Source organism: Vanessa atalanta, chromosome 12 (genome assembly GCF_905147765.1).
Source record: "Vanessa atalanta chromosome 12, ilVanAtal1.2, whole genome shotgun sequence".
In the NCBI taxonomy this organism is placed as follows: Eukaryota; Metazoa; Arthropoda; class Insecta; order Lepidoptera; family Nymphalidae; genus Vanessa; species Vanessa atalanta.
In genome coordinates this window covers 7,720,671-7,744,447 of record NC_061882.1, presented here as the reverse complement: position 1 = coordinate 7,744,447, position 23,777 = coordinate 7,720,671, and the positions used below count along the sequence as shown (strand labels likewise).

The window sequence follows — 23,777 nt, the reverse complement described above, 5'->3', positions numbered from 1 at the left end:
TAAAACCATATTTTCGGTTAAAAAGCAAAATATTGACAGTTAATCAATAACAAGAGAGCACGCTAGGTCATACGCGAAGTGCTACGGCGCCGCCGCCTCGGCCGTTGACCGTGCGCGGGGGCGCGCCGACTCCGACCTTGCTCATTGTGCAATCTTTTGCAGGAAATTATCTTTTTACTTCCATAACAAGTTCACTAATATATTTATACATTGCTATGGTATCTCATGAGAGTAAAAAATGTTTATATGTTCCTTTGCCGCATTGACCTAATAGAAAGTACAATGATAGGTACCAAATCAAATGTTATGCGGTAAATTGATTCTTTGTGCAATGCTACGGATCGAAAGAGCATTAAAACTATAAATACGGACCACAGGATACAAAGGTGCGAAAACGATGGTTGTGCCTGGTGCGGCGGCGCGGCGCGGTGGGCTGGTCACGGCGTACCAACTTGCCGAGCAGTTCGAGGAGTGAGAGGCGCAGTGGGCGCGGTGGCACACGAGCCTCGCCACCCTCCGCGCCCAGCACCTCCAGCTCAACCGCCTCCGAGCGCGCGCACATCCGCGCCGCTACCGCCGCGCCATGCCGCGCTCCACTCCGCGCGGCCACCCCGCCGGCTCACCGAGCGAGAAACACGGACGCACCACGCTCCACACGAATCGTGTCGGACTTTACACGCGCGCTTCGACTCACCGCGGAACCGATACTCCTCTTCGAAATACACTAGCGCCCTCGCGACGGCGCGCGCATGCACAATTCGAAGTGGTGTTGCCTTCAATAATACAGTGTTAACAGCAAAAGAAGAAAATTTCCTACGAAAATTTTAAGTTCGATTTCAAAAATAAAATTTAAACAGATAAATAACGAAAATTAATAATATTATATTCCTTTGGGTAATTTATTAATATAATTGTCCTAATAATTCTGTACGCATTGAAAAACTTATTTATTATAATTAAAGAATATTTTTAAAGGTGTTTTAATATATGTCTTTTTTACATGAGTCGTATACATGTTATATGATACGACTGAAGCCTGACTAAATGGCAGTTAAAATCTACCAAAATACGAAATTCATTTTGAGATACCAATCGTGTATCTTAAGGTTTCTTTTAGATTAAAGTTAAATAAAATTGGTTTAAAAAAACAGCTTTATTTTAATTTTTTTATTAAAATAAAAGTTATATCTTGGACATCTTCCATAGCTGGGCTAAGGCTAAGTCCTCTCCTTGAGGACGTGTTTTGTAGCTAAGCGTGTTGGAACCAGGTATTTCCAATGCGGATGTCATGTAAAATAAGTGGATGAAAAGTAAATGTAGCCGAATTTTAATGAAATTAGACAGGTTTCCTCACGGCGTTTCCCAAAACAAATTAAGCATATGGAAAATCAGCAGTGCTTGCCAGGTTAATCTTACAGTAAGCAGTTAAGACGCACGCTTTCTAACCACTGGGCCATTTCGGCCATATTTGTATTTAAAAATACATACTTACTATTTAAAAATGAATTGGTCGGCTATGCAATTGCGCACGAGATATTAAAGAATAAAGTGAAAAATAAATAACAGCTACGCTTCCTTTGTCTCATAGTCCAATGGGACGATAATCCGCATAACAGTGCAGGACCCATTGAAACATCTGGTAATCAGTACGTGTTTTACGAGGCATCACAGAAGGATAAAACAAACGCTTTATTATCCTATGTACCCTAGATAATGACACCTACACAAACGGTAAACAGCGGCTTAGGCTTTTTTAAGAACAATTAAGGTATCAATAAATTAAATATTAAGCTGCTAGAGGACAAACAACACTTACACGAACGTGATTACGCACTCATGTCGAACATTTCCATAATTTATCACAAGACGATGTATCTTTGAAAAAAATAAACATTTACAAGTAAACGTGTACATATCTCTCTAAAGCTTCGCGAGCGGAGCGGCATTATAATTAGGGATCTGAGAAGCAGTATTTGATTTGCTTAATTTTCATATCGATAGCATTAAAGTTGAGATCAATCGATTTGTCCAATCGATGTAAATTGCTGCTTTATATTTCGACTGCACTTCAAAGTTTTTAAGAAAACACTACATGGGCTCATATATTGCGTTTGGAGCTAATGGTCAAAATAATCATTTGGACGCAGAAAATCTATGAGGAAGACATCGAAGGCATTATATTATTACGGGACGTGTAGTTGTAAAAAAATAAAGGTCAAGCTCATGGTTCTAGTTTCGACAATTTGATTATTTCGATGAAAAATCTGCTTTTACAGCATTTTTTTATCTTCTTGTAATCATCAATTTTGAAGTCTTTGAATTTCGTTACGTTTATATTTTACTATTATTCTTTCTGATTAAAATTTCTACGAAAAATATACTAAACTAACAAGTGAAAACGTAGGTTGTAATCTACAGCTGGATGAAATGTTTCATTGCTTATTTATAAGAAACGTTATACAGAACCCCACTGAATTTTCTTAAGTACTAAAGGTTTTTGGGCTATCTATGTTGTCTTTAGTTTAGACTATTTTCCCCAGGTGATACATATTGAAAAACATTAACATTTTTTACTCATAAACATACACAAAGTTTCATTTTTCTAATTTCAAATACCAATAGAGAACTTCCATACAAGCTTTCATAATGAATTCTACCCTTTTAGATTATTAAAAATCACTATAACAACTGTCTATTTCTCAAAAGTAGAAGGTCAAACATACAGATCCCGATTTAACTATAAAGAAAATAAGCTTTCATACAAACTTTCATGCTAAATTACACCCTCTTAAATGATAAGTTAAAAATTAAGTTTGAATACTGCCGTCAATTCATTAACAGAGGCTTCTGTCAAAGATATCATATTTATAACATCAGATATGTCACGAATTACCATACAAACTATCGCTTACTTTCGTTCCATAAGGAATTCCTGTGCGAAATTTTATCCTGTTAGACCCGTCGGCTTAATAGGCTGTGCGTTGTTAGTCAGTCATTTTGGAATTTTATTAAGAAGAAGATGTCAATATAATTCATGAGTCTAGTATATTCTGCCAAATGAATCTAAGGTAAGTAAGGGTTTAGAAAAATCTTACCAGATCGAAAAAAATGTATATAAAATGGATGTTGGTGTTTTTCAGATTGATACTTTTTATATTATTTTTACCGATATTCATGAAAGTTAATGGAATGTATATTATGTATTTTTTATAGAGTATGCTTTATATAGTTTAATCCGACCACAAGAGCACAAAAGCCAAATAAACAACATTTGACAGCGAAATGAGGCGATGTCATTGGTCGAGAGCTTAAATAATTCATTATATTAATTATATAAATTTGCGATTAAAATGGCGTTTTGAACGTCTACAAAACTATCATCGGAATATTGGAAGTAAAATTGAATTGGATATAAGTGGTTAAGTGGAATTGTGTTGTATTATAAATACAGATATATTAATAAAGAGCTGTTAGTAGTGCACAATATAACAGAACTATTCGAAATAGACTACAGATGACGGTGCAGCCCGTCATCCTACAGTTATCTCGACCACTACGTTAATTGAGATACACAGTATATACAAAGACAGGACAACGTTTGCCAAGTTTTACTTATTGCATATATTATGCTAGATAATGTTTTCTGATTACTGGAAACTGCAAACTGGATGTGATGAGAGCGAGATGAACTCATTTACGAGATCGTTGTATTTATCTGCAAACTGAAAACCTGCCATATCATCATAGTAATCTTCAGTTATGAAAGAATTGAGTGCAATAAAATATAAATCATATGAAAGATTACGTTATGAATATCGGCGACTTCGCAATCGGAACTTTGAAAGTAAAATTAAATAAAGAAACTATAATATATATAAATATTGATCAAGAGCTGTTTTCGTTGTATAATATAATAGGACTCCTAGAAATCGCATGAAATATATAAATCGAAAGTATGTTTATCTTTATTCCTTCTACCATCGGGACATGCTCTAGAAACACGTAGCAAAAAATCACCCGATTCTTATGTTGCTATAAGGTAAGGATTGCTCAGAATGACTTCCCTCATGCAGCACGAGCACGAGGTGAATAATTATAAACACAAATTAAGCACGTAAAACAGTGATGCTTGAATTGAACCCGTAATCTTCGGTTCAGTTTCACGTGTTTAACCTCCAGGCCATCATAACTAATATATTGCCTACTTACCAAGAATTTCGAGCGACCTCAGATAGGCCAGGTGCACGGTTAGAAATAGCTATTGGACAACACACTCACCTTGGCCATGTGTTCTCGCCGAGGACTTTCCCATGTCGGCCGCACCATCGACACACATATAAACTTACACTCACGCGACACTTAACACTAAACACTGTGTATCTACTTAAACTTATTAGGTCGGTGTAAAAGAGGCGTATAAAAGTTACACTTTATATAATCTAAGGCCACTTGAGGGTTGAGATAGGTCTCCTATGGAGTCGCAGGCGGTAGGGTGGTATCAAAACGTGCGGAGGGCCACGCGGTGCGATCGGCATCCTGCGAACCAATCTTGCACTTCAATTTCCTGCAAATAAAGAAATAATTACTAATTTAATCAATATAATGAATAAAATTCATAAATATACAATCGATAGTTGAAAAAAAATGTTTTTGCCAAATTATTATTTGCCAATATAAAAAACCGGTTTAGTTCGTTTGACGCTCAATACATTTACGTTTTAAATTAGCTTTTTTTTTCTAGCATTAGCAGCCTGTTAATTTTCCCACTACTGGGCTAAAGGCCTCCTTTCACTTTGAGGAGAAGGTTTGGTCCACCACGCTTCTCCAATGCGGGTTGGCGGAATACACATGTGGCAAAATTTCTTTGAAATTAGACACATGCAGGTTTCCTCACGATGTTTTCCTTCACCGCCGAGCACGAGATGAATTATAAACACAAATTAAGCACATGAAAATTCAGAGGTGCGTGCCTGGGTTTGAACCCGAAATCATCGGTTAAGATGCACGTGTTCTAACCACTGGGCCATCTCGGCTCCGCTATAAAATTATACTAATATATTAACCATTGTTTTCTTTGTATTCATTTATTAATATTGGTGATCGATTTTCAACTACAGAGCTCTTAAAAAAGGTTTAAGAAAAACATATTAAAAAAAATATATGTTTCAAACTTAAGTTTTTCCTATCTAATGTTTTTTACTGATGTGAATTTTATTTTTTTGAGGTTATAGCCCTTGTCTCCTCAATAGTTACTAAACAAAAGAAAAGAAAATCGGTTGGAAAAGCTGTTTTATTTATGTATTGAAGAAGATTATCAATAGCAACAATATCTTTTCGCAATCTATAAATCTATAGGAACTTAATTCTATATCGTACATCTTTTAACTCAATAAGGCGCACCCCTCTATAATTAATGAATTAATCTATACATCATGCTAACACAACATCTATGCTAATATTTTAAATACGACTCAGTCTGCCTGTTTATCTGTAGCTCTTGCACGGCCAATCTATTGAACCAAATTCGATGAAAGCAAGCTCGCACCACAAGGACGGATATAGGGTTTTTGTGCCACCTATCGCCAACCCCTAAAACGCAAGGGGACGACTAGTTTATAATAGAAGAAATAGCCTACATAGCGTAATTTCTATTTTTTTCTGGGTTAACTCTCGCACACTAAGACATCTTCTAAGCACGAACGTCACTCACTCATACTTAGGCGGGTCCGAATAAATTATATCGAATTTTGTACAAAAAAAAAACACATAAAAATAATACCTTTTTTAATAAATGGGATTACCTCAGTAAAAAATAAATATATTTGGTGAAAATGTGCAATAGTTGAATTGTGGTTAACTACTACTGCTATCTAGTTACTTTATTAAGAAGATCAATTTATCAAAATGTTATATTTATTGTTTGTCTGCGTGATATAAAATAACATTTTATAGTAAACATAATTAATTAACGTTAAATGTTTATAATTTGCATGTGGTTAACACAAATACCTAATTAATTAGATACCTGTAATCATACACATTAGTACACATTATCTATAGTAATCATTAATATTATAAATGCGAAAGGCACTCTGTCTGTTACGCTTTTACGGCTAAAGGGCTAAATCGAATTGGATGAAATTGGGTATGAAACAAGCTCGAACCCCAAGGAAGGACGGAGACTACTTTTTATACCTAAAACCTACGTAGTTCCCCTCTCACAACTTACACGCGGCCGTAGAACAGCCGTGAGCGAAAACGAGTTTATAATATTTGATAGATCTCACTTTAACGTTTAAACAGGACTTATGTTTTGTCTAGAACTCGAAATTAAACAAAAACCCCGTACTAGCCGATTGAACGCTACATAATAAAAATAAAATAAATTCGACGTAGGTAAATAAGCAGTAATGTGGTCGAGGCCTAGCGACAGAGAACGTCAACCAGTTCCTAATGAGACAATTAAACTTGATTGAGAGAATTGAGATGCGCTGCTCGATATTGTCACAATCGCACGTCCTATAAGTGCTCTTCATAAAATTACAACGTAGACGCTCCCGTAGCTATGTGATGATTGAAGGACATAAGAATACTAGCTGCACCGTGCGGTTTCACCTGCATTTAACGACAACGGGGAGTGAATCGCGATGTTTTGAAAAAAATGGACTGTTAGCGCTGTTAGTTACTGCGATTAGCGCGTTCAAACAAACAAACTACAATAATTATTATCTGGAATCACTCTAGATACGATTATTTAATTGTTATTTAAAGTGGAGTTAAGTCGCTATTAAAACTGAATGTTTTTATTTAAGTAGTCGTTAAGGTACATTAGAAGGTAGAACAATCATGGAGTTTTTATTTGACATTGATCGTGTCATGGTAGAGAATTAGCGACTTTAAAATCTGACTAGGTAGTTCAGAGTAAACTTGAACTCGTGTCCTTGAATTAGTGTTGCATGGCCGTTAAAACTATTAAATTAAATAAAAAAATAAATGTTTTAATAACAAATGGCATTAGCAAATTAATGAATTTTATAATATAAAAACGAATACTTAGTTTTAATTAAGAAAACAAAAAATATGGAAACTCGAAAAATATATACAATCAAAATTAAATCTTTTACGTTAGTGATACCACTTTACGTCTGGTTAAGTTTTATATCTATGCACACAGGTGACGTCTTTTATGCGAGTCTTTATAGCGTCAATATAATCAGAGGGTTTAATCCATCGTGATTTAACTAGCTCATGTGACGTCGAAACATGGAATACGTTAAATAGACTTGTAAGAGTTTAACAAGTGAGATAAACGATATTAGATTAAAATATAAAAATCTATATCAATTATTTATTATACATTTATGGGAAACATTTGCGTTATGTGTGTCACACATTGTGGGCTACAAGTTTACATAATACATAAGGAGAACACAAGTTCTCGTTAAAATCGGTATAAGTATATTTCAGAAATGTAGGTTATAACTTTTGATTTGACTTTAATCTATAAATATTACTATAACATTCAAGTAAAAATATTCATTTATAATAAAAAAAAATATTCCCTGTAACATTTAAGGTATTTTTCGAGAAATTGTTTTTAAGATTCAAAATATAATCAACAACAATAAACCAAAATTAAATATTAATATATTAATTAGTAAATTAAATACACAAAGCATTCACACGATTCATCTGAATATATTTTTGTATTTTTAGATTATTATTGATTGTCGAAGAACATTCAAAAGAAGGTGCAAATGGTTGTGGTGCATAAATAAAATAATTAGAAGGTTAGTAAGAGTAAATGGATACAATATATTGATTTTAAATGACGTGATATTTATTTAATCAACAAATAGAAATATTTTTAAGCATTAAAATAATTGATCTCATTTATATCATAACGTACTTCAGTACCACAAATTAGCCTAATTGATGCGGAACAAGGATCCTCTATATTTCACAGTGACATCATATATCGAGGCTCGAACCTTGAACTGCAATCTGTTTCTAGTTCGCGATGCTATTAAAAACTTCAATGAAAAAGATTTTGCAGAATTTTTACGTATTTTGTTATTAGTTCAGTGTTTTTATTGTGATCTACTTAATTATTTCTGAAGTGTCAAAAGAGAAAGAGTCTGCCGTCGTAAATGTTTTTATGGGATTTTAACGGCATAAGATATTTACGTAGGGAAACGTGTAATTTCAATATGATAAGTAAGTTCTTCAGAAGATATTTTATCGACATGTGTTAACGACTAGCGGCTCGACCTTGCAACATATTTACTAGTCCTTGTTTATTGTGTCTATTGTATGAAATAATCATTGCAGAACCACCAACTCAATAAGTAAACACGCCATTGGATTTATCATTGTAAACCGCAACACAACATAAACAATTAAAATTCTAAGCCTATCATCCCGGTTCTAGTTGATGGCTTACCATTACCGTACAATTGCTGTGATAACTTTAAAACCATAAATGAGATTAGAACGAAATTAAATTATACTAACGTAATTAAATTGTCATTGTATATATTTAGTACTAGCTAATGTCCAGCGCGCGTTACAATTACCATGAATTTTTGCTAATATTTAAATATCCCATATGTTTCACGCGCTACCTTTACTCTGATGGTAATCTACCAGAAACCTTCACACGAGTGTTAACAACAGATATACAAAACTTTAACTAATTCGTATAATTGGTTAAGGAGCTCATGTTACAAGGAAATATTTATTTTACTAGTGTCCGCTCAGCTGTTGAAATTTAATAATAACTATTATTGAAACTTTGCGGAAAACATACGAGTTAAGCTAAACATATAAAGAATAAAACAGTTGGAAATAAGTAGAGAGAGAGGTACTGAACTGATGTTCTGTCTTTGCATATTTATGCATAGATAAGATGTATATCGAGAACCACTTATAAAATACATTTACATGTAAATTAATTATTAAATGTTCCATTGATAACGACTCATTTAATAGAATGAAGCAATTCTCAATACTTAAACAGAATTAAATACATTCGCATGACATCTTTTCAATAACGAGTCGAATCTTCATTGCTGGAAAAGATGATCGTTAGATCCAGAATTTTATATTACAACTGGCACAGCCGTACGATGCTGTTACACCAGCTTTAAATTTGGATTATCAGAGCCCGTTTTATACAGATGAGGACTGATAAGTACTTGCCTACAGTCTGCCAAAATGTTTGATATTAATGGTTACTGCTGCGCGTAAAGCTATATAGCCCTATTTCTCAACAAACGGGCTATATATACCTACTTAATAAAAAAAAACCATAAAAACTCTCTGTCATCAATATAAAGACATAAATTAAATAAAAAAAGGTAAGTATATAATATCAGTTACCATATTGTACAATAATTCTTTGAGGACAAATTACAAAACGGTAAAATCAAATATTAATAAAAGAAGTAGGAGCTTATATCGATTCCTTTGATCAATGTTTGCATCTTTAACTATCATAGATAAAATTGCTGTATTAAATTTCAATTAAGGATATTTTTTTAAACTTCACCATAGATATGAAGCTTGTAATTCAAATTTGTTAGAAATGTACAGAAAATTCTAGAATCCTAGATAAGTAACATTACGTCATGTATTAACATCCGTTGTAATGCAAACTTGATAATGATATACCGGCGTTTTTTTTTTGCTTTAAGGGATAAACGACAATGAGGTAAGTGTGTTTTTCTCCAATAATTTTTAATGTCCATTGTATTTATACAATAATTATCAATGTAAGTTAAACCGACTACTATTTTTGCAATTATTATTTTTAAATAGGTAAGCGGAATTGCAATTGGAAAACTTGGTGGCCAATTGTAATTTTGTATTGGCGCTGTAAGAAATATTCACCATACTTTACATTGTCTATGCGTCACCAACCTTTGGAACCAAGTTATGTCACTTGTTCCTGTAATTACCCAGACGGTCTTAAAACAAAGACCTAAAACAAAAAAAAACTGTTTTACTTGAAAAATAAAATGAGTTCAAACATTATCCGATGTTAGTGAAATTACTTTCAACATAAAAATAATTATCACACGAAACGACAAGAATTTTAAGAATAGTTCTTATAGATTTTATCTTTTATACAACCACGATTAGATTATGTATATAATCTACTGTCATTTTAATTTTTTATAATATATAATACCTCAATGGACAAGAACTTTTTACACGCCAATGTGATGACTAAAACAACGTTACATTATCTATCGAGTGGTACCGTATGTAGTAAACACTACAAATGTAAAGATTAACTACAATCTTTATCTTCCTCGTATATCATTGCAACAACGGTAATTAGTCTATTGAGATTGGTATATAATGTTTATTTTCCTTTTAACCTTTAATATAAAAAAAAAACTTGATCAAAAGAGTTCTTATCTGATCCAGGCTCCTGGAAATTTGAAAGGCTTTAATTCGAACTTCGAGTTTCGATGTGACCATAAATTTTTGAACGAGCTTTTCATTCAAACTTGATTACGAGTTCCAATTTCCAACGTTGAAAATATTACATTATGCAAGTCTTAATCGAGTTGGCTTGTTTATCGACTGGAGCTGGTTCGGCGCTTGTACAAAATTTGATAAATAATAATATCTAATCATTTTATTACTCTTCGTCCAATTATTTTTCAATTACTTCTCGTTCCAATTACTTCTCGTTACTTTGTAAGATTGGCTAAATATATGTATGTACACGTGAAATTGTGCAAAATTGTAGGTGGAACGATATTAGGCTGGTAGTCTGAAAAGAGCACGCTCGACTAGGATAGACCCACTGACAAGTAACTCCCTAAAATGTAATTCTACATATTACCGTTATACGGTTACAGGGTAAAGGGGTCTCGTTGGTCTAGCGACTAGCTTTTAGTGCTGCTCTTCTCCTGTACCTTCGAATTAGATTGAGGAAACAGAGTCTGAATCCTTTGAACTTGAATGCGTTTCCTTCAAGATAGGACGTCTTGACGAAAGTCAGCAAATTACAGGCAAAAGGGAGAAAACAGCACGAATTCCATTGACGGCATTGACGATGTAAGGAAATAAGTGCCCACGAAACAGGAGGTGACTTTTACTTGTCATTTGGGATACGAATCGTCTACTAACCCGTACGTCGTTCCGTACTATTAACTTCCTTTTTATGTTAAGATATTAAAGACGGTATTCATCTACTTTTTATATTGTTTTTATTACAGAAAGAACTGGCGAATCGAATTTAATGAAACCTTAATATGCTATTCATTGTGCTATTACGCGGCGGATGTCGCTGTTTTAAGTCGATATTATCCTTTTTAAAACTACATACACCAATAAGATTTCAACATTTCAGGCCTCCAATAATTACAATAACCTTACAATTACTTACAAATAGAAAATTGTAAACTTGTATTTAACGAATAATCCGTTATAACTCATTCTTTCTTTTATTAAAACTTGTTAAAGGCGGAACCGTATTTGATAACCGTGTTATTAATTTTATATGTAAGATAATTTCTTCAAAGTACTAAACAATATTATTAGGTAACCCTATCAAAATATTATATAGTAAATGAAAACGTGGAACGAAATAAACGATGAAATGAAACGTAACAAAATTTGCGTCTAGACTGTAGACATATTCTTAGTTTTGTCTTTCATTACATAAAGTGTTACTCACACTTATTTACCTACTTCTATTCTTCTATTTGATGTTTTGGGACTAAGTAGACTAAATGTTTAATTTCATTTCTTACTAGTTAGCAGTCTTGACCTCGCCCGCGTGTTACTTCTTAGCAATAATGTAGAAACACGCTCAACCGCCGAGCCTAGCATTCGAGCAACAAATATGCTTTTATGTTAATGTATATTGAGGTTATTAGTTATATACACATTTTATTAGACATATTAAAACTATCATTGGACTAGGTTAATAGAAAAATTAAAATTTGCATCTTGAAAAGAGCAATTGTTTTGCGTGATGGCGCAGACACGAAACCAGTTTCTTCATGCATACACTTAAATACTCTATACAAATATATTTAATTGAATACTGTGTTTTTAAAACAACTGCCGTTTTAAAGTATATTCGCAAGTTATCAAAACCAAAACAACCACATTAGGTACAACTACTACTTCAAAACAGGTAAAATTGCAAACATATAAAACTGTAAAATGTATATTTATAGGGAACAATTAAACTTACTGTTTAGTTATTTTATTTAGATAAATTTCATTTTAATAAAATAGGTTACCTTATAAAAAAATAAAAGATCTTGAAGTTCACGCTATTTTAAGCATACAAGCAGTTTTATAAGGAACATAATTATAATTCATAAAAACTATTTTGGGATTGTTCCGAAATTCCCTCTATTTAGAATAAATAGTATTGTCGTTTTTTATTAACTTATATTCGCGCTATAAATACTCACTTTATATTATTGAACGCGTGTAAAATCACGCGTCACAGCTAGTATTTATAAAGATACAAGATATTTAAAAATATGCAAATACAATCACGTTTTCAGTGATTAAATAGGAAATTTATAGATTTATACATAATTATATATCTAGTTTTGTTGAGGATTGGCAAATATAAAAAGTATTTTAATGTTTGTCGGTCAAGGCTAACCTCTACCTAAACATACGATGACGGCGGTAAAAGGATTTACAGAAAAAAATGTTTGCCTATTACGTATACTATTATAGTATTTATGTTTATGTTGTTGAGTTCAAAATAATCGAATAAATATAACACAACAATTTGTTTTTTAGATATTCAGCCAGTAGCTATGGAAATGTTTTGAGTACTTGATAAAATACCAAAGGATATAATATTATAATATAGTTTATTAAAATACAAAATTACATGACTTTCGTTAACATTCCCATAAAATCGTTCAAGAATAAAAACATTTGGATATTGGGCGATAAATAATTTAAGAAAATTATTTTCTGAAATCTTTTATAGATAAGTATTCCATTGTAGTCATTTCATAAATCGAGATAAACATACTTTTGGTCTGTACTACAAAAAAATTCGGAAAAAATTATTTAAAAAAGATTTAAAGATGAGAAACATTAAAAAAAATTCAACAGTTACACTTCCAAAACTAAATTAGGTTTCATTGCAATTTATAAAAGTTATAGTGTCGAAGACAACATTATGTATACTTATATTTGAAACATGTGATAAAATAAATTAACTGGTAACCGCTTTTGCCACATAGCATTTAATTGTCGTCAAAAAATAATAAGTATTGAGGCTAACCTAAATTAAATGACAAGTCACATCAAAAGATATTAAGACCTCAGACGAGGTAATATTTATCACTTTTACCTTTAAATTATAGATATTTTCTGTGGAATTGTAAATAAAATCACGTTAAAGGCACTAATATCGTTTCGGTTTGATATGAATTTTCGCTTAAATTAACAAAGTCCGCAGCGCGTGGTCTACGGACGTGCGACTCGCGACGCTGCGGTAGACAAACTGTTTTGATAGCGTAGCGTATAGTATGTATTTTGCGTACGTAACACAGCAAGCCCCAAGGTGAGTAGGAGTTCTATACAGACTTATACCTCTTTTCCTTAGGTTTCCTTCGTTTTTTCTATTATTATGTTTCACGGTTTCTCATGCCAGACAATTCTATTCTATTCTAGCAATTAATTTTAAAATTCCGTTACCAATGTAATAAATAAATAGTAGAGTAATGTTATTAAATATTTAAATTCCTATTTACTTTACGGACACGTATTTTGCTAATTTTTTTGCATGTAAATTAGCCTAAATAATAAGCCATTTTTAATTTGTTTCCAATATCTAGTCAACTATTTCTACATATTATATCGAGTAAAATATTATTAAGTAATTCTTATACCTTTGGGTGATGAAAATTAAAAAAAACTTTAACATCTGTCTTTAACTCATTAACATAAGCCTTAATACATATTTTCATATATCTAACATTAAAAATTTCCATTCAGATTTCAATACAAACGTTCATACTCTGTTTGAGTCCCGTAGGAGAGAAATTTTGACAAAAATATCTCTTAATGCTTACTGTTCCATAAGGAATAATTCCTGTCAAATTTCCATCCTGTTAAACCACCGGTTTACGCTGTACGTACTTATTATAAAAATTTTATTACTAATATTTTAAGTAAATATTAATTGATTAAATTTCTTATATTTTTATCGTACTTAATTACGTATAAATACAACCACACAATCGAATTTAACACGAATTGACCTTCCTCGTATTAATTACCGTTAACGTTTATTATTTATTAACGTCTAGTAAGTAATTAAGATTAGTGATTTCTATATTCCCAACAAAATAATAATGTAAAATCTTATAACGTCAATTTCAAATCGATCCAATGACAAGAAAGAAGACAAACAGTACAACTTAATGAAGAGAAGTTAGCCACAACAAATCAAACTTCCGTAACGGCGATGACAGTTCGCCGAGTGCAAGTCGCGTACATTCGTACTAAGAGTACGCGGAATGTCTGACTCTTGCGCAAATTGTACACCGACAAAGTAACAGTCACAACTCATAACAGGCAAAACAGATGATTAAATTTTACTACAACAAATTGTTGTAGTACTTTAAAATTGTTGCTGTAACGTAAGGAATTTAAATTTTAAATATTCCATAACAGTTGCAAATATAAATATACGAATCGTCAGTTAATTAGTCAGATCAATCTATAGTTGGTTTATTTGCGTCGAACCGAGTACTTGTTAAATTCAGCGATGTCATTCGATACAGATACATATACTCAGATTTAAACCGCATAAAAAGGTTTAAACGTAATTAGGACATATTCATCGATTTAAAATCTGTTATCCCAAACATTAAACAGTTTTTGAAACATTTATCTAAATAAATATAAATGAAATAAAAACTCCTCGATGGCGTTTAATACGTGAACCTAAATCTTAAAAGTCCTATCTTTATAAAATTAGACTTATATTTTGTAGACTGAAAGTTTAATACCTAAAGACTACAATACATGTGGGACGTTCCGCAAAAGTATTTAAATATATGTGCACCGTGTACAAGTCTTTTGTTTTCTAAAGTTGAAAACATGTACCAGACAGAACAGAGTTAAGTATTCCTATACCATATATTATGAATTTTATATTTTAATTTAATTTACTTCATATAATTTAAAAAAATAGTCAACCGCCTCTAATAGTTCCGATTGTTTTAGTGTTGGACCGAGTATTCGTTTTTTACTGAGTAGGTAGTAGGTATTCGGCATTCTAGGAAAATGTTGCGTTACTCTTGTTAATAGGTCTAATGATAAACTTTACATCTTGTAGTTTTTGTTTTGTCGTTGGGCCCATTCAAAATAATTTGGCAAATATTAAGTAATTTTGGGAAAAAATATAACTGCGGACCTAGACAAAGTCTAGGAAATGATGATTTACGATCGACAGTATCAACAAATGGCGTATTGCAAGAATTTAGATATATAAATAATTTTATTTTCAAATGTACTTTTCTATAATTTGTTGTATTAAACTCGCTATTCAATTACGCGGTATAACAAGGTTATTAGTCCATCGCTAATTTCATTATTGTTTAATAATTAATATACAAATAATTACCAACATAATTTTAAATAGAAAATTATATAATTATTGTAATAAAAAATAATTAGTTTTTTTTAATATATTATATTTATTAAAAAATAATAATAAGATAACGCATAATTGTCACGGAAAGGCCTGCGTCATTAACATATTTAACATTGTATAATGCTTAGTTAGATGGTTCAACAGCTCATACGTGCCAAGTATAGCTTAGAATGTGTACTTGAAACCAATGCATATATTTTGCTTTAACTATTAAATTGTCTTTATTATTTAGTTAACCTCTGCGTCATATTCTAAATTATTTTTATAAAAGTGACGACGTCGTTCGACGTCCTAATCGACGTCGAAATTATTATGTGAAGGAAAAAAATTAAACAAAAGCTGCTTTAAAACTTTAAAGGCCAATTATAATAGAGACAAAAGATAATTTTGTTTTATGAAAATATTGTTACGAAAAATGTATGCTTTATTTGAGGTACTGGCAAGCTTTGTAATGATTATTGGTCAACCTAGTTTCTAATCTCTGCGGCACACAAACTACATATTTACCAGCTAACCCACCTTGACTTCGCCCTTTGATCAAGAGATTTATTCCTACATTTTGATATAAACAAACAGATAAGTCCTTTTATTTTCTAAGTCTGTAGTTATTATTTCTGCACGAACTGCCCATGTGGTTTAATAGGTTTCATTTCTACAAATCTCCGGAACAAAGATTATTCATAGTATATTCCTAGTTTTGCCAAGGTTCTTCAGAAAAGCACCAAAGTCGAATAAATTGACTGCAAATTATATAGGATAAAAAAAATATATAATTTTCTCTGGAAATATTGCAATGTATAACAAAAAACTCAGACTAGTAGGGTTATACTCACGTAAAGATTTGTATTTTTGCGTGAAATCGAATAACTTATGATTTCTTTATAATATTAATGTGGTTATAAATAAAACGATTGTACCTACCCGTCAATTTCTCATAGCTGTATAATGACCGGAGAGTACTCTTAAGGAGCTTATTCCACCAAGCTATTCCAGTGCGAGATGTAAAATGTAGGTAGTCTACACGTATGTATATGTGGCGGAGAAATTACTTTTTAATCTAAGTTCCTCTACATTATATTTATTTTTTACACGAATAAAGTCAGCGTTTTACGAGATGACTGTTTGATTAAATAAACTACTTAACAAACTCTGTTACATGATAACTCTATACGTAAAAAATTTATGGAAATCGACAAAGTAAATATTTCACTAGCTCGTCTTCCTGACTCTGTTTGAAATTCACACAAGTCTCATAATTTGTTATAAACAACGCGACGGCCATGACTTCATTCCCGGACCGTATACCCCGAACAACGATCTGAGCACTTTTAGATGATTAACAGTTTTACGATGTATGCGTATCGTACACGTAGCAACGTACAATTGAAGCTCACATTACAAAATTTGTCGTTTTGCCAAAAACCCACGACGCGAATGTAAGCGATTTTTATACATACGGATGACTCATTATCATATTCACATGTTCATTATTACTTATATAGCTACGTAAGTGTTGAAAACGAGTAGAAAAGTTTAAGCTTAAACACTAAGTTGTTATTATTTGATTGCTTCACCAAATTGAATATTGAGATAATTGATATATATATACGCGAAAGGGGACAACTTTAGTGTTATTAATAAGCTTTGGTGCAATAAAGAATGAATAAACAAATAATAAATTGGTTACAAAAGATACCTTTGAAGTCATTACGGTAGTTTTTGCCTCAGTTTATGATGAGAACAAAAATTAATACAAAGAACAAACACAGTCAGTTACAAACACATAGTTTTTTCGCTATTTCAGTGAAAACCCACTATAAGACTGTTCTCTAATCCGAATTAGATCTACTCAGTAAACTTAACACTGCGATCACGAAAATGAATGCAATAAACTACTAAGTAAATTCTCTAGGTGAACATAGTCACCAGTTAAAGGACAAATTCACTCTGATCCATCTTTATTGTCGACCTTCAACGTGATTTGAATATGAAATAAGGTTCAATAAAAATCTACCTATTTATAATTATACTTATGTATAGTTTGTTAAAAGTTAAAATTAGATTAATGTTATTAAAATAAGACTTTTTAAATGATAACAGAAATTACTCAAAACATTACCATATTCGTATTTCGCGTGCTCTTATCTCGATTATTTGGGGTTGGTGGTCTCTGTGTATCTTTTTCCTTAATCTATCTCTAATCTATAGTTCTATTATCTTCACATAAGAGATCCTTCCCAGATAAAAATACTAAAAATTTACTTGTGACCAAAAAGTATATTCTGTATTAAAAATAATCAATAGTAAATGATGTGGGTAGAAATCAGAAAAAGTATGACACACATTTTCGTTCTACTTTCAGCGACATTAGATGCGTATTCCCTGCTATACGTGATTGTATAAGGCGCGGTACCGTTGCGACGATGCGGTCATTTCGACGATAATGCGGCTATACCGATAACAAAGTACGAAATACGGCACACTGATAGAGCAATAGCCCTTGCTAGAGTCGTCTATTTTAACAGCCCATCAGATTTCCTGCCTGTCAATACATGACATGAAATTTATTTATGAATACCGCCCGTATTCGTTGTTTTGGATCAATAGATACGAGTAAAATCGAGCTGTCATGTTAATGTTCCGTGTCATTAACGCCTAAAACCCTTTTTTTATAATATTGATTTAAAGAAAAAACTGTCTATACATATGTATGTATATTAAACAATTGTATAATGTTATCTTATAATATTTTTGTACGTGCTTGTCATATATTATAAAGCTACCTGAGGAAATAAACATAATTTTCTTATTACATATTGTAATTTCGATTTTACATGATACGTGTCTACCATCATAGTACTGTTTTTTCCTTCTTGGTTATGATGGAAGAAATATCTATAAAAGATAAGCATTCCCCTTTATACCTAGTTATTTTATCAAACGGGCAGGAGGCTCTCCTGATGGAAAGTGACTACCACCGCCCATGGACATTACTTTGACATTTCTTTTTGTAGTTTTCTATTTTATTTCTCGTGAGTTCGTAATTACGTATAAAAGTTTTGAATAAAAAAAAAACAAATGCGTAGCTACAATAATATTCTAAAAGAAAAAGTATAATCATATACATAATTTATTTGGACTCACGTAAAACTGTTAAGAGCCTTGACATAAAATTTTCATTGATAGCTTATAATTTCTAGATGGGCATGTTCGTTCATTGAAGCACTTTGTAAAATGATTTTCATTTTCAATTATAGATAATGATATTATACGTAAAAGTAATTCACAGTAACTACCTTCATTGTGTGGTCGCTGCGTGGTCTTAAACTGAACCAGAATAATTATCACAATAATTAAAAACGTGAGCTCTAAATTAAAAACCTAATTTTATCCACGCGATGACGTGTTGTCTTGTTTTATAATATACTAATATATAAGTCATAACAGGTATCATAATGATACCGTAGATAAATATACCATTAATTTTATGAGCTATATATACCTAGGTATGTTCGCTTATCGATGTGAGTATTCAATCGATGTGTAAGTATATAATTTATATTAGATTTTAAGTGTTTTGAACAAATATATATGAAACAACGTGATCGTTTAACAAATAATCACTATACTATTTGTTCTCTGTATTCAGTATTTTTTTTAAAGTTCTTCATTTAATAAAATTTGTGAAAACTCAATTACATACATATTGTCTTTACAACTTCTTATTATTTCGATTAAACGTCTTTATTTGATGCCCAAAGTAAGTGTAACTGGAGGTCATTTTTTTTTTGCTCAATATTTATTTATTTATATATATTTTACACTCCATGTGTTATGAAAACTTATTCAGTTCTAAATAAGATTATAGAAATATAATTAATTTTGTTTTTATTCTCTATTTCAATCGAAGAAGGAGTATAGTTAAATAAAACTTAGTAACCTGCAGTTCGAAGTTAGAAAACGCATGTGATATGTAAACCTGTTTGCAGTTCATAATAATATATCAGAACTATAAACAGTTTTGATTCAAATATTATTATTCTTGATACAACAAACACTATTCTACTTGTACCTACTTTAATTTTTCTTCAATACTTCCGATTACAACTTCGCCGACGGTCGAAACGGCATTATTTCGCGAGTCCATAATGAGTACCATAGATTATTCAAGATCACGATCAATATAATTGTATAAGAGGGAAATGTAACGATAAAAACAAACGAAAAACTAAAAGAACAAACACATGCTTTCATTCGATCTTTTGTTTTTACACGCTTTGAACGAACTCTTCGGACCTCTAGATTTCAAATACGTTTTAGTCACTTCCAAATGAGATGTAAATATAGTTACTACTTTTTGTACACCATGAGATCTAAAAAATCTTCAAAAAAAGTTCTGCTACCTATTACTGTTAAATATTTGATCAGATTCAAGCAAGTTTACCAATTCTGTACTATTCTTCAGTATTATTCCACAGCCTCGATGATAAGCCAACTTACCACAAATAAGTTGTATAACATTTTCGATTTAAATCAGTGACCGGTATCATACAACATCGTATGCGACAAAATCATCACACTGACCTGACATTGCTATGCGAGTGGATGAATGATCTGCATTGTCTGTGATCTGGCATCCATTGTGATTATCTTAAAAAAATATTAAGAATGTGAGTTGACATAATTATTTATCTTATTCCGTTTTAAGGCCGCAATTTCGTTTGCTTAGATAGACAAATAGAACAATGTATATTTTTGTCTGAGTAACATTTAAACAAACTTTCGTCGATATTCGCTGTTTCAATCACAGGTTGAATTTAATGTTTAAAATGTACATATAACCTACTATTTAATTCACACATTCTTATTCGTGACAACAAAAATAACTTGCCAACAGAGAACTTTTGGAGAACTCAGAGAAATTAATCGCAAAATCAAAATATATTTATTCAGTTGGGATCTTACAAGAAAGCGACATGATATTTCGTATGTATAGCAGTCTGGGGGCTGCTCTTTAAACAGCAAGAATACACGGTTCCTATGGGAAAGCATAAAGAGGGAATATTTATTTGTTTGTTATCGATAGAGTCTTAAACTACTGAAGCAATTTTAATCATTCCATCAGCTTCAGAAAGATAATTTATCCATGAGCAATATAGACTATATATTATTTCAGTTATGTTACGATTTTTGTCTTAAATAATGGTATGGAAGAAATAGTGCTATCGAACTGCTTAATTAATTACATATCCGAGTGTATATTGAAGACCCAGGTTCAAGTAAATAGAAACGTAAAATAATTAACAATATTTAATATATTGATTTTTCCAGTTTTTGTTACAATCATCCAATATCTTCCACTTTTCAACCCAGATTAATAATTCCCATGTCAAATTCAAAAATATTCTTCTTCTACTTTTATTATAAAAATGTCAAACCAAAAAGTATTCATCACATTTATATAATAAATAAATATAACTCAATAGCTAAAAGCTATACAACCTTGAATGATTATTTATAAATATTTTATATAAAATAATTTATAGGCTTACAATATAGTATTATATATCAAATAAATTAAGCCTCAATAAATCATGGCAAGTAAAATTGCAGCTTTGTGACATCGAATCGCCTAAAAGCCTAGAGAAAATTTATTATCAATGTCGTTACCATGTTACTCATTCAACTTTACTTTTAATTATAGCTAGTACAACATATTTTACGCCAACGATAACGACCTGATTCACACTACATACGCAGTTAATAACATAACGAAATTAAAAAAAAAACATATGTATCACAAAATCAATGAGCACCGATGGATTCTCAATTTAGCGGCAGTGAAATCGTTAAATCCAGATTAATGGCAAACATAAAAGAATTAGGTCGGTCCTCAGCGGGTGCTTTGGGGGTAGATTTGGGCAACCCTGTCATGACAGAGATTAGGGTGGACTAGGGCGTGTCGGCACCGTGAAATGTCGCGCCATTTTACCGCACGATGACGTCACGGGCCACTCCTGACATTTCGACTAAAGCAACAAAAGCAGCCCTACCTTCCCTCACTACTGATAACTGAAAAACCTTAATAACTTCAAGCTCTTTGCTTTATTTGCACACGGCCGCGCACCATAGCGTTTTGGCCGTCCTATTTTACCTTGGCATTTACAAACCTTAGTAGTTCTGAAATTGTGTCGAAACATTTGGTTGAATACAAAAATGGTACTTAGCTTTTATTTTTACATATTATGATGATAAATTTTCCTAGGTAAAAAAAATCTTAATCGGGTATAATGACCGATGGTCACTCTGTTTGTGCGTTGTCCCATAAAAATGTTAAATTGCCGACTCCACATAAGCTTCTACGTCATATTTTAGCGCAAATCGTAATTCTTTGATAACAATAAACTTTATCTATAATATATCTCATAGTTAATATAATGCTAACATTTTTACGTCTAAGTGGTTAAATATTAGTTTGTAGATCCCAAGGTACTGGAAACAAACCCCTGATTGGAAAGGTTATTGGGTTTTACTGTTGAAAATTTCTGAGACTATTAATTCTATTGGTCTTGCGTCAGAACTCTCACCCGCGGGATAACCCGCGGACGGAAACTAGTACTTGCATAATTTTAATGCTACTTACGCAATGCGTGTATTACTTACGTAATGCTATATAACTGAAAGGGTTTTACTCAGTCACATAAATATGTATTTATATTATATAGTAAGCAATAGGGATTCAGACACGTACGACACGCAGACTGCTTGCGAATTTATACCTTAGGCTAAACTTTTCCCTACTAGTTTTATGTCAATTTTATCTGAGCCTCTGAAGTCCCATAAGAATATAATTAAAGCTTGTATTTTTATATATTTACAAAATATTTATTTGATCTCTTTGATACGTTTATTAATTTTCAAGAAACAACGAGGTTTAGTGGTTTACAATAACTTAAAGTTTAAAATACCCATGTGATCGAAAATTTTCTAAGCATCGTAACGACCGATATTGTAACTAATCCGAAGATTATGAGTTTAAGTCCGGGTCACCACTGAGTTTTAATATACTTTATTTTTCTTTAAATTTCGCCTTGTATTCGTCGGTGAGGTAACATCGTGAGGAAACCTGCACGTATCGAATTAAATTCTACCACGTCTACCCACCAAATCGCATGGGAACATCGTAGTGGAATAAGCCTTTGAGCAGACGCTTTTAATTTTTGTAACCCATCCTGGTAACAAAGATATTTTATTTTACAACTAAACGATACAAAGAATTATTCGAACTGTAAAAGGTGGTTTTATAATTACATGCTCTCGTTACAGTTTCATAATAATAATTGTAAAATTAGCGTAAAAGGCAATATCTTTCCAAGGGACATTTTAAAATATAACGATATTATTTAAAAATCCAAAATATGGTAGATATTTTGGATTTGTAGATATTTTCTAACATAACGTGTGAAATAAACTGTATTTGTAACAAGTCACTTTTTAATTACAAACTTGAAATTGCTTGTTGTTTTTCTTTAAATTCTTTTCGGTTTTAAGTGCCGGAAATACTTATAGAAATTACTTCACGACATACTTAGGAAGGTCGTCAGAAACTTTGTTTCGAAAATATTTCAATCTCCCAAAAAGCATATACGAGAGTATTGCATGTTTGCTGATCACTTTTTTTTGTATTTGTGCGACAAATAATAGCATTAAATTAAAATACGAAAAAGCCAGTGCCTAGCGGCCCAGTGAAGAAAAGGATCTTGATCGAGTATAGCGGAATCAATTCCGGCCATAAGTTTCCATGGACTTATGTGTCTTTAGAACTCAGCCCGTCGTCGTCAGCTCAGCGTCAAATTGTAATCGTAACACACTCGCCCACGTGGTGGCATTGTATCGCTTTATTATAAAGCAAATTTAACCATACAATATTCTCGAACATTATCACGGTGCTACACTCTAAAGAGAAGTCATACAAGAAAACCATATTTAGACTGCAAAAATTTTGCAGTCTAAATATCAGAAATCAAAAACTTATACGAAAAAAAAAAAATTCAGAAATTGTTTACGGGTTTTTCTTTAAATTATATGAATACAATGTAGAAGTAAAGTA

At 31.9% G+C, this 23,777-nt stretch overlaps 1 protein-coding gene across 5 annotated transcripts in view; it reads right to left on the bottom strand.

Annotated features, from left to right (window-relative positions):
* The window catches only part of LOC125067587 (probable phospholipid-transporting ATPase IM), a 56,965-nt gene that overhangs the window by 27,614 nt on the left and 5,574 nt on the right, over positions 1-23,777 (bottom strand). Inside the window, exons 2-3 of one of the 5 annotated variants that reach the window (XM_047676228.1) lie at positions 20,252-20,317; positions 4,279-4,564 (exon numbers count right to left, since the gene is read on the bottom strand). In XM_047676228.1, the coding sequence (XP_047532184.1) occupies positions 4,279-4,336 (58 nt within the window). In that variant the 5' untranslated portion in view covers positions 4,337-4,564; positions 20,252-20,317. Of the gene's footprint in view, positions 1-372; positions 704-4,278; positions 4,565-13,354; positions 13,493-20,251; positions 20,318-23,777 lie in introns of those variants that run through there. The other 4 variants (XM_047676230.1, XM_047676229.1, XM_047676226.1 and 1 more) reach the window with 4 other exon arrangements.